At 45.0% G+C, this 13,848-nt stretch overlaps 1 protein-coding gene across 1 annotated transcript; it reads right to left on the bottom strand.

Moving 5' to 3' along the window:
• Positions 1 to 9,728: 9,728 nt before the first annotated feature.
• LOC117032823 (serine/threonine-protein kinase MARK2-like) lies at positions 9,729 to 13,314 on the bottom strand. The gene is made up of 4 exons (XM_033124444.1): positions 13,235 to 13,314; positions 10,830 to 11,097; positions 10,213 to 10,701; positions 9,729 to 10,082 (listed from the first exon to the last, which is right to left on the bottom strand). Exons 1-4 carry the CDS (start codon positions 13,312 to 13,314, stop codon positions 9,729 to 9,731), a joined length of 1,191 nt encoding a protein of 396 aa, XP_032980335.1.
• Positions 13,315 to 13,848: the final 534 nt, after the last annotated feature.

Below are 13,848 nucleotides of genomic sequence, written 5' to 3'. Positions count from 1 at the left end.
AAGTGATGTCTTGAAAAGGTGTTGTATTATAACCTACAATTTTTTTGAGAAGGTAATTGTCTCTAATATGAAGGAAAGAGAGACAAAGCATATTGAGCACCAAAGAGTATGAGTAGATTCAAACCATTTCAAAAGTCTGCCATGCAAAATGTTAGTGAATGTTGGGGGAAGAGAAAGGAAATATATTGAATGTTTGCTATTATGGCCACCCACTTTACTGATTTTTCAAATTCCTCCATTTGCCCCACAAAAACTCTGAAAGGTAGGCACTTTTATTTCCTATTTATATATGAAGCTAAGAGAGGCTCAGGAACTTACCCAATGTCAACACCTAGTAAACAGCAGGGTCAGGATTTGAATCTAGGGCTAGTCTCACTCCACAGCTTCTTTGACAGAATCAAAGCTTGTGTATACTCTGCCTTTGGATCAGTCTGGGGCAGTTTTACAGAAACCACCCATCAGACAGATACAATGACCTCTCCTGACCTGATTTATGGAAAACTGGCCACTGAAATCAAAGTAATTCAGAGCCCCAGAAAATGTTCAGTATTGTGAACATTCAAGGAATGATCACAAAAGTTACTTTCATTTTTCAGAATTAAAAAAATAACTATCAAAGCCCACATTTGGGAAGGTTGGGGGCGTTTTATGTGTGAGGAAGGAGTAGGATGCAAGGGACAGTCTGGGCCCCAGATCTCCCAGAAGTTTCATCTGCTTCCTTCAAAACTAACCACCGAAGCCAGGTGTCCTCAGGCCGAGGTCATCTGTGAGTTTTCAGTGGAGTGTTAGGTAAGAATGTGTCCTTTTCAGTGTTCATTTCCGACTTGAATCACCTTTGCACCACCTGCCAGGGGCCAGGCCCCATTATAACTGGTTAAGTACCTTTTATACTAATCTGGAAAGCAACTCAGAGAATTCAAGCAACATGCCTGTGGCCACACAGCTAGTATAGATCTCTCCTCCCAGCTGTATTGCTACCTCCGAAGGCCAGGTACCATCCTCTCTTGCAGGAACTGCTAAAGGCACCTTCTAATTGATCTCCCTGCTTCAAAGTACTCACGTCCTTCGTAGTACACTCAGCAACCAGATAAATCGGTTGAAAATGCAAACCACATTCTAACACCACCAGCGCCCTCACCCCCTTCCTCCACGGAAAAGTGTAAGTCATACTCAGTGTAAATTCCAAAGTCCTAGACAGAGCCTCCCAGGCCCTCAGTAGCTGGCCCTGCCTGTCTCCCTCCCCTCATCTCCCGCCTCTTCCCCCTCACTCCCCTTACTCCAGTGGTACTCACTCTTTTCCATTTTCTTAAACACACCAAGCTCATTCCACATTCTGGCTCTTGAACTTCCTGATCCCTCTGCCTGAACTTCTCGCAGACCTTTGGATAGTAAGCTCCTTATCACCATTCAGCTAGTACTTTTGTGACCATGCTAGCTAAGTAACCACCTCCGTATTCTGACCCCGCACCCCCATGCTTGCCTCTTACCCTGAGTTTTCTTCACAAATTATTAGAATTTTTTTGTGTTTGTCTCCTATCACTAGAGTAACAACATAAGAAATTTCATAGTGTTCTTTCTTATATTCCCTGAGCACACTTAATACATCCTTACTGGATAAAGGAAGTTAAGCTTTGAACCCAAATCTTCCTGAAGCTAAAACCCACACCTTGACCTGCAATGTGCTGCAACTTTTTATTGAATTCTTAAGATGGATCCCATCCTGGGTTATGCATGGTGCAGGATGCAAAGGAATAATATCTGGTCTCGCCCTTGAAGATCTTTATAACTTAGTTGTGACACCAGACTCATTTGTATTTGAAACAACAAATGATACAATTCAGTGCTGGGTGGAGGGGGTGGCCTCAGAGGGCATCAGATGCTGAGAGCGTCATCAGAGAGCAGCCCGTGGTCCTTAGGCTTCCGAGAGGTCAGCGACTCAATAGGAGGCTTGAATGGTGGATGCACTTTAGAGCGAGGGAGGGAAGACGATCAGCTTCTTGGGTAAGACTTAAAATTGGGTGAATTTACCCAGAAAGAGTAATAAATGATGTGTTTTAAGGCATTCTGGGTTGGGTACATTTGTTAGAACTTTTTGTCTGAAAAATAAGCCACTCACCCATTACATACAAGTATAATTTTATGAGAAAATAAGGCCAACAAGGGAAAGGAAAAGAGGAAAAGGGGTGAGGTTTCTGGTTCTGACTTATGGTTGGGAGTTGCGGAGGGAGGGGTGGACCAGAACTGGGCATAGGGTGAGGGTCAGATATATGGGCATCAGACATGTTCAGGTGTGGGACTTTACAGAGCTCTGGCCACTGACAGAGACCATCTAAGTTTCTCAGAGGGCCACAGCTGCCTCTCGTGAAGACTGCCCCTCAGGGAGAAACCTCCACACCTCCAATCATGGTTTCCAATAAAGTGGAAAGAATCAGATCCCTGCGAACAAGGTATTGAGCTAGAGAAGATGACTTACTGTGCTCAAAATTAACATCCATCCATCCATCCATCCATCCATTTATTTATTCAATAAGTAGTTTCTCTGTGCCACGTACCATGCAAATTGCAGGTGTTGTAGTAAAGGGGTTATAGACATTTTCCTCAGAAACTCATGGTCTATCCACAAAGAAAACCATGTCCGTTAAGACTTTATGACACCATATGCCGCTTGTGTCTCTACTCATGCTTCCAGATCTAGGTGAATGAAAGTATTTATCGCATATCCAAGCTTGGCCTCAAAATCACACCACACCAGACCAAAACACTCCATAAAGGGAAAGACTCTGCTAACCTTTTTTTCTCTCAAGCTCTTCCCAGAAAGGTGGTAACAGAAGATTTGGTCCCAACGGGACACAGGCAAAGGATTTGCATTTTAAAGTTTGACTGATATTTATAGGCCTTTTGATCTTTCTCTCCTCTGCCCACCCACGCCCAGCCTTGCCACCTCCTCCTCCCCCACCCATCAATTTCCACATTGTACCAGGTACGGATTTGAGAAACGACTGTTCCAGGTGCAGAGGACTTGCTGTGCTAGCTCATAGCCACGTAGCTCCTATTCATTCAATACCAACGACATACCAAGTAACTTTCTTACCTCCTAACCCCCACGGTCACCCTGAAACTTCCCTTTATTACCAAGTAACTTTCTAACTCTTAACCCCCACGGTCACCCTGAAACTTCCCTTTATTGTTCACCTTTTTGGTGGTGGTTGTTAAGGGAGGAGGAAAATGAGGCTCAGAGAGGTTCAATAACCTGTCTAGAAACACTGGTAAGTAGTAGAGACAGAATTAAAACCCGGGTCCGTATGCCCCCAAACCTATGACCTTTTCATGAAGTCAGGCTGACTCCAGTCCACAAGCCTGGTTATTGTAGGCTACTTAGCTAAGATGCTTCCTGGAAAAGATCATCCTGCATTCCAGTTTTCTTGCTGGTGTTATTCTGGAAATAGCCCAATAAATGTCACACTTTGATTTACTCAGGACAGATTTGCAGCTGTCTTCCTTTGCAGCTCTTCTTGGGCTTTCAGAGTTTCCTGTCCTCCTGGTCTTCCACATGGGCCACCGCAGCCCACAGCTGCACACCTCCATTTCGAACCATTAATCTGCATTCCCGCGGGATTTGCTGAACAGAGCTGCTCTCCGACCCAAAGAAAGCCTGTTTGAAACAAGCTCAGAATCTCAAGACCCTTATGTTTTTGCAGCTGGAGGGGATCCTAAAAACCATCTTGGAAACAAGTTCAGAGAACGACCCATGCAGAGTAGCTGGCATCGGATTCATTAGAATACTATAGATTTGCTATTACAAGTGAAAGATGAAGACACAAATGACATGAACCCTTCCATGTGCCAGGTGCTTTGTCTTATTTAATCTTTACTACAAGCCGGTGAGGTACACTTAACTGTTCTCTTCATATTACAGATGAACTGGCGCAGAGAAATAACTGACTCAAAGTTCTACCATGAGTAACTAGTGGGACCGGGATCTAAACTCAGGTGACAGTGGGTAGCTCAGTCCCTCCCCGCAGTGTCCCTGGGTGTGACGAGCAGTGCAGACATACCCTATTTGCTGAGGTGACAGCCCTGCGACATTTGCTCCTGTCCCAAAGAGTAAGGAGCCAACGGAACGAAGAGATGACTGCCATCATGTGGTGGATTTCCTGAGGTCAAGTCTGTAATCTGAAGTCATCCGGCATTCACCAACAACCTGAGCGGTATTTTTTTTATTAGTTTCAGGTGTACAAAACAATGGAATAGACATTTACACCCCTCACAAGGTGATAACCTCCCTCCCCCAATCTCCTACCCCTCTGACATCACATATAGCTGTTACAATTCCATTGACTCTATTCCCTATGCTGTACTCCATATCCTGTGACTATATGTGACCATATGTATATTTAATTATAGTTGACATTCAGTATTATTCTACTTCAGCTTGAGGTGTACAGCACAGTGGTTAGGCATCTACACAGTCTATGAAGTGGTCCCCCTGATAAGTCCAGTGCCCATCTGGCACCCTACATAATCTTTACAACATTGTTGATTATATTCCTCACACTGTATTTCCTATCCCCGTGACACTATTGTGACTAATTTGCTCTTTCTAATCCCTTCACCTTCTTCCCATCCCCTCCCCCTTTTTATGTAAAATGTTCATTTAAAAGGTATCTACAAGCAATTGCTCTTAAAATCTATCTTCTGCTTGTTAGTACCACGGTTTAGTCGAGTTCTTCCCTCAGAAAATACTTTCAGGTGTGTATTCGTTTTAGATACTGTATTTTTTTTTTTTTGTAATACATGGAACCTTGCTAAAAGTGAATATGCTTATAAAACTGGCTACTTCATATGCAACACATTGGCTGGTTCAGGGGAATCAGACTGAGATAATGCGAGGGACACAAAAACTAAGAATTTTCACCATTGATTCAATGCACTTAATTCTTTGCACAATTTAAGTTTCACATGTTACGGTAATAAGTGTTGCCTAGTTTCCTCTAATTAGTAAATTACCATACGTGAATATTCTATACATTCTTTAGAACATGTTTTTGTCAACTTTGATATCAGTTTAAAATAATCTTCAAATCATTCATGGATCATGAATATCTTTTAAATATATTGGATCTGATCTCAGTTTTCTTAATGAGATACTTTTTAAAGCTCTGCCTGATGTACTCTAATTAAGCTTCAGACTTTCTCAATATTAGAATTTCTAGATGGTGGTCTGTTGTTGTTTTCTCGATTTCTGAACTTCCATATTAGGAGAAAGGTGCTGATTTTTTTCTGCCAAGAGAGGTCAGCATGTTAGTTGAACAGGGGATCCTTGAGTCCCTGAATGACAGAGCTGGCTACCCCACAGAGTATAACACAGGCCAAATGGGCCGGTGAATATGAAATCATTTCACAAAGTTGGTAATTTTATACAATGTAAGAGTCCTGGTGTATCCAAGGAGTCTTTGTTTTGAATATATCACCTGACAATAGATTTCACTTATCTGACGTGAATAGATTTCACTGATCCATGAGGGCTGGAGAAGATCTCTATTAGCAATCAGCTCTCTTGAGCATTTGTGCAAACCCTACTTTCTTTAAGGATTAACTAGACACATGCTGGCCTCTTGACATAGATGTCATATAAACTTCCAATCTTCATACAACAAAACCAAACTTGCCTATTTATTAGTACCAGGAATTTTGAATGCCAAACAGCTGTTGAGACACAGCATTTTGACGAGGGGTATAAATCATGCAGAAACATAGCGATAAATTTTTCTTTAAAATAAATACAGGCATTGAATCAAAGGGAATCATTTAATTGACAAAACTTTTTCTGTTGGGAAAGAAGGAAGTGCTTGTGTACTAAAGTACTGCACTCACCTCTTTTCTAGTTCCTGTGGGAGAGACTGCTGGCCACTCAGCAAAGGCCTGCTCGCCTCCTTCCATAATGTGGACTAGTCATCCCAGCGGGACCGTCAGCTCTATTATATATTCCCAGGCTCCCTGGGGTTGGCATCACCAAGGGACTAAATCCTCTTCCAGTCAATGTGAGCAAGGGTGACTTGCACCATTTCTGCACCTGGCCCTGGTGGGAGTGCCTGTTCCATGTTATCTTCTTGTTTCTGTGAACTGGACCCAGGTATGGTGGTGCCCCAGCTTCACCCAAGCAGACAATGACAACATCCCAGGGCAAGGATTGGCAAACTTTTTCTGTAAAGGCCAAGGAAGTAAATCTTTTGGACATTGTGGAAGGTGTGGTCTCTGTGGCTGCTAATCAGTTCTGCTCTTTCCACTGGAAAGAGGTCATCGGCAACATGTAACCAAATGGCTGTTTCAGTGAAACTTGATTTAGAGAAACAGATAGCAGACCTATGCTGAACCCTGCCCTAGGGGATAGAGGGGCAGAGGATGGAGGAACAAAGCTTTGTAAAGAATCTGGTCCTAGGAAGGACCATGAGGAACAAGGCCACCCCTAACACCTTGTTCTCCTAACATCAGAGCCTCCATGTAGGAGAGAAGCAACCTCTTCTACTCTTTAAGCTGTAGGTTTGTAGGAGTCTTTGTTACACAAGCTTGTCTGTACCCTGACAAATTGAACCAATAGGAAGTCAAAAAGTGAAATAAAAATCAAACAGCTTCTTAGGAGAGCTTCATGATGAACCAGATCAACGACTAAAATTTGTGTCATAGGATCTCTAGGACAGAACCGTATCTATATCCACTAGTATCCCCTATGATACCTAGAATGGACCATGCTCATAGTTAAGTCTTTAAATTATGCCGTATTCCTATTTTATTATTTTATATTATCTCCAAAACCACTGTTGGAACAGCTGATGCTCCAAGCAGCATTCATCAGACTGTGCAAGGAGAAAGATAGTGGTGTGGCCCATGTTTGGGTCACAGAGAATGGTAATTCAGTCGCCCATGTTACACAAAATGTGCAGAAATCATAGTGGTAGGTGACAGCTATGCCAAATGAAGTGTGGTGGAACTGAGAATGTTCAGTCTGGGAGGACAAAAAGACCGGCTCTATCTTCGGCTGGCCGGAAGGAAAGAGAAGAAAGATTTACTTTGAGTGGCCCTACCAGGTAGAACGAGGTAGAACTTCCTAAGAGAAGTCGCTTTTGCTCCCTGATACAGGGGTTGGCATAAGCGGTGGTCCACACTCTCAGATATGCAAGACTGCCTCCTTGCTTTGTTTTCGTTACAAAATTTGGTTTTCATTTCTGTCCTCCCTCCCCCCGCCCCCCCCCACACTGAGTGGTGGAAACTTATTTGCAGTCAACTCTGTCACTCCTTCCACAGGCTGTGTGTAAGTTGGTTGCAGGTTTACCTGTTTCCAAGGCTCTGGGCGTGTGGGGATGGGGTTACCTCATCCTTGTGTTCCATCCACACTGACCAGTTTTAATTACCCCATAAAACCTAAGCACACAGTTCTCCCTTATTCTTAATCGAGCACATGGCAGCACATAATCAGCAATGTCTGTGACAGTAACATCCTACACTAACGCTGGAATGAATGAGTTTCACCTGGCTACATTTAATAACATCCTTCCCTCTTTCTCGCTGCATAAAAAATGAGAGAAAGAACCCGAAAAGCCCAGTGAGTCAGAAAAGGCCATCTGTAGGATATGTGGAAAGGGGTAATGTATTTTGTAGCCCAGCAAATGCCCCCCTCCACCTACCCCGTCCCCAGTGCCTGGCTCTACATTTTGGTAGGTTTCTGGGTACCTGGAGTAGAGGTCGCAAACTCTCAACTTAGGGGCTTCATCGGACCCACAGGTACGGTGTGTTTGTGCCACCGAGTTAGTTCCTGTAGTGTCTGTTTTTTCAGATTATAGTCTAATATAAAACTCCGGCAAGTTCACATAAAAATCCAGATTTTTAACAAGTGTGAATGAAGTGGGACGCAGACAACATTGGATTTTTCTTCCCAGAAAGGAACGAGTGGCTGGAGAGCGCCCCCTGCTGCATTGGGCGGGTGTGCACTCCTCGCCTCATACCCTAGCGCGAACCGATGCCTTCACTCACCCAGGTGGACTCTGCCCAAGTAGATCGTTGTTCGTTCACAAGCCTCCTGCAGAGGCAACATGGGACTTGTTCTTTAAGCAATCCCGTTCGCGTTGCTTCTCTCTGCCCAACTTTGTAAAGGTGGTGAAAACCTAGAGTTCAAGGTCATTTCTGTGGCAGCTCTTGTGAGTATAACCAGCCCAATGTTAGGCTCTCTAGCTGGTGGTAGCATCTAGGGCTTGACAAGAATTGTGCTGAACAGGGTGTTCAACCATTGGGTTTATTCCTGCTCATGCTCCAACACACTTCAGGGAAATGTTCCATTCTCATCAATAACGAAGAGACAGCAAGGCTCTGGGCTCTAACAAGAATGGGATGAGGGGCTGTTGGCAGCTGTCATTTTAAAGATACACGTCTTTAGACAGTTTGGAATCATGGGGGGAGAGAAGCTATGTTTCCGCTGAGGGGATATGACATAATCCTGTGGCGGTTGGTGGCCACCTTGCTTTCATAAAGGGAAGTCCACCTGAGAATGACAGCAGCACAGAGGGAAGGAGGCAAAGCCAAGAAGTCAGGAGAGATGATTCCTGCTGACATCATCCAGCGCCAGGAAGGAGAATCTCTCACAGAAGCCCACGTGGACTTCCTGTAATATCTCATTGGCCAAAACTGGGTCAGAGTCCTTGCCTCATCCAATCACTAGTGTAGCAGGGTGGGGGGGAGTGGTTACTGTACTTAACCAGCTTGGGCCAACTCTGATTCTCTCAAATTGAGCATCCACAGGGAGAAGGCGGAGCATGTGTGCTATGTGAGAAAGAAACACCACTCTGCCACAAAGGAGAAATGGACAAGGGAGCTGAGCGTTCAAAGCCCAGGGAACAGAAGAGCAAGAGGAGCACAACATGCAAAGGCGCAGAGGTGTTCTGAAATAAGTCCAAGTACTACATCGCTATACACTCCTCCAACTGGAGGATGCAAAACAAGCGTACCTGATACGTCTTTATGAAGGAAGCATCAAGTTTATTTGGAAGAATCAAGTACTTTAATAAGAACCAACAGAGCAGGGGAGGGTAGACGGGCCCCAGGAGAAACAGTCCAGTCACTGAAGTTTCACCCAGGTAGGGGCGAGTGGGGAACCTGCAATGAGGGCCACCACTCCTCTTGTCCCCAGGGGGCTCCAGGCCTTCCATCAAGCTCCCCAGGGATGTGGGGTGCGATGCTTCTGAAGGCCATGGCGATGCCAGATACCCTCCTGACATGAATCCCGTGCAGAAAACGCCACGGCAGTTTGCACACCCCCATCGTCCGCGGGACCAAGTCTTCTCGCCCAGAGCTCCTTGCACACACACTGTGTACTTGTACTGCTGCCACCTGCAGTTTGCATCCAGCCTCTGGCCTGATCTCCCCCCACCACATGGCCAGACTCCCTGGACATCAGCTTCCTCTAGTTCAGCATTTAAAATGCAGGGAGCCCAGCTTGACTACCCTGGAGTCTGATTGTAGCCCTGCCTTGGCCGTCCACAAACTAACTGGGCTTGACTCTGTTGTGTTTGCCAAGCCCCTTGAACCGCCTAAGGCAGACCTTTCTTAAAAAGTGCAAGCACCTCCTAGCCACCCCCTGCTGGTCCTGGCTTTTTCCTTCTGGGCTTCCACTGCTGCTCCTGCTGCTGTTGGTGGTATGGGTGGAGGGGGTGTCCCCAGGGCCACATTGGGGGGCTGGGCTAGGGGTGGCGTTCGACTCTGGGTTGGGTGGGAGGTTGGCGGTCCTGGCCTTCCAGCTGGTTCTGGGAGTGGCAGTTCTTGACTTTGGGCTGGCTCGGGCAGTGGCAGTTCTCAACTTCGGACTGGGTCTGGAAGTGGCGGTCCTCAACTGCGGGCTGTGTCGCGGCATGACCTTCCTCCAATTTGTGCTGGGTTGGAGACTGGCCTTCGTGGACCTCGGGCTGGTTCCGGGTGTGGCCTTCCTGGACCTCGGGCTGGCTGAAGGACCTGCAGACTCCTCGGCCTTCTGCCCTGACTCCTGCTCGTTTGGCTGCCTCTCTGTCTGAGCCTCCTGATTTGGGGAGTGACCAAGGCTGATAATGTCAGTGGATCTGTAGGGCATTACACGGATTGTGCGACACTGTACCCGGGCCTTTTTTGTGTTTCTCATGAGGTACGTCGCCGTGACATTATTGTATGTTGTCTATGTTAAAGCGTTCTGACTCTCGTGCCGCTCGAAGCCCATGTTGACCAAATCCTGTGCCACACAGAGTCTAGGTCATCACTGGGTGACTCAGTGAAAGGCGGGAGCTCCTCCACGTGGCCCTTGTCCAGCCACGGGTCTGGCATGATCTCTGTTAGAGTGCTTCTCTCCTTGGGGTTCACGGTTATTAATTTACTGAGGGGGATGTGCAGTTCGATTGTTAAATCCAGAAGCACTGTGTAGTTCCCTTTCAGTATCTGCTTCACTAGCTGCCTCAAGTGCGTTCCCATAAAAGGGATGGTCCCAGTGACCACGTGGTACAGCAGCACTCCCAGACTCCAAATGTCCACTGGAGGACTGTCGTATTCTTTTCCCTGGAAGAGTTCTGGCGCTGAATAAACGGGGCTGCCACAGAACGTGCTCAGTTTGCTTCCATTGAATGGCATACTTACTGAAAAGTCTGGAAGTTTAGCGATCATTTCAACATCGAAGAGCACGTTCTGTGGCCCCTGTGAAGGATCCCTTTGTCGTGGCAGTAGTGCACTGCTGATACAAGTTGGCAGAAGGTGCCTCGGGCCTCACCTTCTGTCATGTGGCCATGGGTCTGTAGGTAATTCCACAAGTCCCCTCTACTCACATGCTCCATAAGAATGAATAATGATTCTTCGGTGTTGATCACCTCGAGTAATTGCTCGATGTTTGGGTGACGCAAGCCTGCCATGCAGCCAACTTCCTGCAGGATAGGTCTCTGATGTCTGCTGACGCCCCGCCTCTGGATGATTTCCATAGCCATCTGGGTCCTGGTCGGAAGGTGCCGGCCCAACTTCACCTTGGCATGGAGGCCCTGGCCGATGGTGTTCAGGAGCTTGTAATGGCCAAGATGGGGCTCCTGGTCGGCAGAGTGGCTGCAAGTTCATGGGTCATGGTGACCTGCTAACTACACTAGCTGACAATACTATTACTAACTATGCTAATAAACAATCATAACTGTACTAACTATGCTAACTAAATATACTAACTATATGAAAAGTATTACTAACTGTGCTAATAAATAATAAATGTACTAACTATGCTAATTAAATATACTAACTATATCAAAAATATTATAACTCTACTAATAAACAATAATAACTGTACTATGCTAACTAAATATACTATCTATATCAAAAATATTACTAATTCTAATAAGCAGTAATAACTGGACTAACTACCCTAACTAAATATACTAACTATATCAAAAACTAATTGTACTAGCAATGCTAACTGACAATTAACTAAAAAATTGAAGGAAAAATGAGAAAAAATAATGGAAAAAAAATGAGAAAATGTTTCAAAAAAATTGAGAAAATTAAAAGAATGAGAAAAAGAACAAAAGAAAATGGGGAAAGAGAGCAAAGAAAAATAAAAGGAAAATAATAATAAAAGAAAATTGAGAAAAAGAAACAAAAACAAAAAGAAAAAATAAAATGGGAGAAAAAAGGAGAAAACAAGCTAAAACGTCCAAGTTCGACAGGGCACCACAAAAAGCCTTCCTGGGCTATAAGGACAAAACCTAAGCCGAGCCACGCCTTTATGTGCAGTTTCTGGTAATTTCTTCACAATGGTGCTTTATAAGGTCAGAGCAAGAAACTGACCAATCATGGCTGAGGATAAACCACAGTGGTTTATGGTCTCAAGACCCCTTTACTCTGGAAAAAAAAAAGGGGGACCCTAAAGAGCTTTTTGTTTATGTGGGATATTAAAGATTGACATTTACTCTATTAGAAATTAAAATCTGTAGGATGCTTCAAAAATATGTATATTAGAATGCTATTCCAAGGGTAGGGGTGGTAGAGTGGTGGATAGTGTTGCGTTTTGAAAAGTCCGTAAGATATGATGTTTCCCTTCCCTCAGCCAACAAATGGTGCTGCCCTTTGAGAATCACTGCTTTGGTGTATAATAAATTAGCTCTTTTTTTAAATTGGTTTCAGGTGTACAAAGCAACGTAATGGTTAGACTTTTACACCCCTCACAAAGTGATAACCCCTCTCCCCTGAGCTACTACCTCTCTGGCATCTTACCGTATATAACTGTTACAATACCCTTGACTATCTTCTGTCTGCTATCCTTGATCTCCAATGATTTTATATATATATATATATATATATATATATATATATTATATATATATATTATATATATATATATAGTCATATTTATATTTACTTACAGTTGACATAGAATATTATTCTACTTCAGCTTGAGGTGTACAGCTCATTGGCCAGGCATCTACACAGTCTATGAAGTGGTCCCCTTGGTCAGTCCAGTGCCCATCTGACACCCTACATAATCTTTACAACATTGTTGATTATATTCCTCACACTGTATTTCACATCCCCGTGACACTATTGTGACTACTAATTCGTGCTTTCTAATCCCTTCACCTTCTCCCCCATCTAACCACTAGGGCCTCCCCTGCAAAACAAGGACTACTTGCCTACCTACAGCCTCTCCTCAAACTTTCTAAAACTGTCTGTTACAAGCCAGAAGATTCTGCAAGATCCCTTCCTCCTTGTTAAATCCACCCCCCACTCTCAAAGAGGGGGCCTTAGAAGTGCCAAATTGGGAGCCATAAGAAAGTCGTTGCTAGTTAGTCTTCCTGTTGAGGTTGAGAGATCAGGTTCAAAGCTCACACCGCAGCTTCCCCACCTCTATTCCCCATCCCATCTCCCATCCGGAGAGGGCATGCTCCTTCCCTTCCCCCACTGTAGTCTGTTGCCTGTAAAAGCCTCTGCATCCTGCTGAGCTGGGAGTTTGAGGCATCCTTTCTGCTCTCCCCACATAGACCCCAACCTTGGCAGAGGCTCCTGAAAAGGTTCTCCTCCAGGAAGAAAGGCTACGGAAGCAGACCTCTGCCCTCCTGAACACACAGGGATTCTGGTGTTGATCGGCTGCTCCCGAGAAAGCTCTTCTGAGTGATTCCCTGTCGACCGTGCAGCTGTAGGTCCCAGTGTTCCCAGCACATGGTAGGAGATGATGCTGGTCCAATGGCTTCTATCTTACCCAGCCAGCCCTGACACCACCCAACTGGGCTTAAGGTACAAGTCACAACCCATTTCTACCAAAACATTTTTCTTGACCATCCGTCCATACTGACCTCATTCTCCTCAGAAATGAGATATACCCACACAAAACCATCAGGAGGATAGAGTGTTATCAGTGGCATGTAGTTGTGTCTTGAGGGACACCTTTGGCCTCAATACCTAAAGACACTTTTCTGCATCTTGATATTACCTGTAATGGAGCAAGTAGTTGAGCTTGTAATGACACGGTTACTAAGGATCCCAGCTTGGCCACATTTTGCTAGCTTGCCAGCAATGAGAAAGCACTCATCCTCGTTAGCAATGCATCCAGTAGCTCTTAGCCCTTTTTGAGTTATGAAAACTTTTAAAACATTATAAAATCAGTAGGTCTCCTTACCATTGAAACACACATGGGCTCATACCCCATATTGCTGTGTGCTGTATGTGACACTGAGGCTGCCTTCCAGAGGTACAAAGATGGCCATTTGCACCTGGCATTTCCAAAGGCAGTTTTCCAGGCTGTAGGACCCCCGCCCATGGAGCTTTGTGAAACATGGATGTCTGGGCCTGACCCCCAGGAATTCTGGCTCAGAA

Source organism: Rhinolophus ferrumequinum, chromosome 13 (genome assembly GCF_004115265.2).
Source record: "Rhinolophus ferrumequinum isolate MPI-CBG mRhiFer1 chromosome 13, mRhiFer1_v1.p, whole genome shotgun sequence".
NCBI lineage: Eukaryota > Metazoa > Chordata > Mammalia > Chiroptera > Rhinolophidae > Rhinolophus > Rhinolophus ferrumequinum.
This window is presented reverse-complemented; position numbering and strand designations above follow the sequence as displayed.

Excerpts from the sequence above, each read along its gene's own strand:
- LOC117032823 (XM_033124444.1), bottom strand. The coding sequence starts at position 13,314 with ATGGTCAAGAAAAATGTTTTGGTAGAAATGGGTTGTGACTTGTACCTT. Across the intron at positions 11,098-13,234 it reads GTGGTGTCAGGGCTGGCTGG|CCACTCTGCCGACCAGGAGC; the intron begins GTAAGATAGAAG and ends ATGAACTTGCAG. Across the intron at positions 10,702-10,829 it reads TATTCATTCTTATGGAGCAT|GGGCCACAGAACGTGCTCTT; the intron begins GTGAGTAGAGGG and ends GATCCTTCACAG.